Source organism: Cyprinodon variegatus, unplaced genomic scaffold (assembly GCF_000732505.1).
Source record: "Cyprinodon variegatus isolate N-32 unplaced genomic scaffold, C_variegatus-1.0 Scaffold296, whole genome shotgun sequence".
In the NCBI taxonomy this organism is placed as follows: Eukaryota; Metazoa; Chordata; class Actinopteri; order Cyprinodontiformes; family Cyprinodontidae; genus Cyprinodon; species Cyprinodon variegatus.
The window spans coordinates 319549-322463 of NW_015150749.1; the positions used below are offsets into that span (position 1 = coordinate 319549).

The following is a 2915-nucleotide window of genomic DNA, read 5'->3' on the forward strand; positions in this document are numbered from 1 at the left end:
GTGTGTTGAAAGGAAAGTGCATCCAATCATTCAACAGCTTTTAGAATCTTTAGCAGTCACAACTCTTATTTTCAAGAAATTTTTAACCCAGATTTTATTAAATATTTCTGCGGTTTATTAAGGTTCACAGACATTTATCTCTGCTCTGCTCCCATAAGATCCCATAACAGCATTTCAATTAGGCTGAAGTCTGGGCTTCAACTGGTCCATTGCAGTCTCATAATTCTTCTCTTTTCCATCCGTTCATGTTATGTTGGTGAACTGGTAAACCTTGAATTTGACAATAAAAAAAAAGGCCTAGTGTAGAGTTTATGGCTGGTTCAGTCTAGGGTGCATTGGTCCTGTAGATGTAAAAACCAGCCCATATCAACACCCCTCCACCTCCATGCTTATCACTTGGACTGAGGGGCTTGTGCTCTCCCAAGATTTGATCAAACATGGAGCTGTACATGAGCCAAACATCTCTACCTTATTCTAAAATAAAGAATTGTTTTTCTTTTTACTGGGAGATAATTACTTTTTTCAATTAGAGGATTTGTCAAAATTTACCCAAAATAATTAGAAATATTTAAAGAATTTGTATGATTGTCTTTATGTGTATGTAGAATTAATATGATTTTAATCTTTATGCATGCTAATGTTTACTGCAACTTTACTGCTAAGCTGATGATGCTCAGCTGATCTGGAACAGTTCAGTGGGGCAGAGTCAATCTGAAACGCCTCAGCAATCAACAGGGTAGATGTTTTTTTTTGTTTTTTTCAAAATGAAGCGTTGGGTTTAAATATTGTTCTTAATAATTTACAAAGTCAAGCACATGCATCAGGGCTTATTCTAACCTGTAACCTTTGGCTCATATTTCACATTTCTATTTGAGTTTCTGAATAGTTGTGGTTATTGAGTATAAAGAGGAGAACTGAAGAAAATTAAAGCAATGAACTGGTTTCTGCATCAATATATGAACCACAATTTTTTCTTTCTTTAAGGGGAAATAAAAGGAAATCATCAATTCTGTCATACATTGTTCTATCTTGAAAAACCTTTAAAAAAAAATCAAACTTACCCCTGAACCACAGAAGCGCCCCAACCGGTGTGAATTGGAATCAAATCCGTTGTACAGCTCAATGTAATCATAACCGCAGTCAGCTTCCTCCTCCACCTCAAAAGTTATAAAGCTGAGCTCGATGCCATAACCCTGTTCGGTGGTCAGCAGCCACTCGCAGTCTGTGTGACCTGGGTAATTGTTGTCTCCAAACTGGGAGTGGGAGTAAAGGTTTTTCTGACGAGCTTCTGCCTTCAGACGACCTCCGCACTCTAAAACACCAGCAAAAAAATGGAATCAAGACAATCTGGATAAGATTTAAGATTTAAGTAGTTAATTAGGATCTTATGAGGGGATCTAATTTTTAATACTGCTTCATTCTTGCACCTGCTTCAATGAACCACTAGAGGGAGATATTACTTCTTAGAGCATACAGTTAATCTGTTACTGTAACTGATGCTCTTCACAAACTCACACAGTGCTTCTCATTGAAGTGTATTTATGTGTATTTATACTGAGATATATTTGTACCTGTGGAATGTGTGGCTTGAAATCCCTTCCGTTGCACCGAGGCATCGGATATGAAGCGCAAGTACATCTTGTTCCCAGTGGAGACCAGGGGCTCAGGGATCTTGTTGCCACACAGACGTCCCAGGATGGCTGCTGCATCACTCTCCCCATCAAAGGCCTCTAGGTGGTCATAAGCACATTCTTGATGCTGCTCAATCTCAAATTCGCTGAAGGCCTGGAGAAAATCAGTGGATAAAGGTTAGTGAAAGAAAGATCACAACAATTCTTTTAAAAGAAAAATAATTCTTTAAAAAACATAGTTCATAAATTGACAACATTTTAAGCCGCATACAAATAAACATAATGAACAGGTTATTACTCAGAACTCAGAAGTAGTGTGAATGATTCCAGAATGAATTAATCATGTTGTGGAAAACTGATGTCTTTTTTTGTGTCTTTCTTCTGCACACATTTATTTTGTAATTATGCTTTTGCATTTCTGTGTTTTCTTATTTATTATTTAAAGTACAAAAAAACCTGCAGGTCATTTTATATTTTGCAGGTATGATTGGGACACTTCTAATCAAATCTGATTAAAGAATACTACTGCAGTACTTCTAGCAAATACTTTTCGGTCTTCCTCAGTATACTTTTACTTAAATAGTAAACTGCTCAAGTAAAAGTATACTGAGGTAGTGCTATTTATACCTGAGAATTTTTTTTTTTAGCAAAACTACGCTCCTATGATTATTGCTCTATTTATGCCTAAAGCAAAAAAATCACAACATTAACTTAAACAAAAGTTTTTAAGGGCTATGGAACAAGAGTGCTTTAATAAGGATTGAATTACATTTTCTTCACTGTGCATGGTGATTTATTTTCTAGCGTGAAAACTAGAAGTTCATCTTAATGCACCCCATGGGAAATAACCTATGGGTCTCAAAACAGGGATGTTGGCTTGAAATTTCAGCTCTAGTTCAGCTCATAAAGGATTAATTTACCTTAGTGCTAAATGCAAGTCAGTTCCAGTTAAATGAACTATAAAATTATTCTGTTACAAACCCAGAGGACTCTGACCAAAAAAAAGTTAGTTTTCAAGAAGATGGGGTTTGCAAAACTGTCTATTTAAACTCAGACTCAATATCATTGGCATTATTATTATCATTAGCCCAAATTAGCTACTTAATTGGATATAATTCACTATATTTAAAGATTAATCACTTTAGATCAGCACAAGAAAAAAACTTTGTAAAATGTATAAAACTTTATGTCGATAATATAAATAACTATTGAACATGCCAGACTCTAATTACAAAGGAGCTAAATTAACACATTTAATTAAACTCAATTCATTTGATTTATATA

At 35.1% G+C, this 2915-nt stretch overlaps 1 protein-coding gene across 3 annotated transcripts in view; it reads right to left on the bottom strand.

Moving 5' to 3' along the window:
* The window catches only part of tll1 (tolloid like 1), a 69556-nt gene that overhangs the window by 2994 nt on the left and 63647 nt on the right, over positions 1-2915 (bottom strand). For all 3 annotated transcript variants that reach the window (XM_015383841.1, XM_015383839.1, XM_015383838.1), the window contains 2 exons: positions 1572-1785; positions 1062-1312 (listed from right to left, as the gene is read on the bottom strand). In XM_015383841.1, the coding sequence (XP_015239327.1) occupies positions 1062-1312; positions 1572-1785 (465 nt within the window). The remainder of the gene's footprint in view (positions 1-1061; positions 1313-1571; positions 1786-2915) is intronic.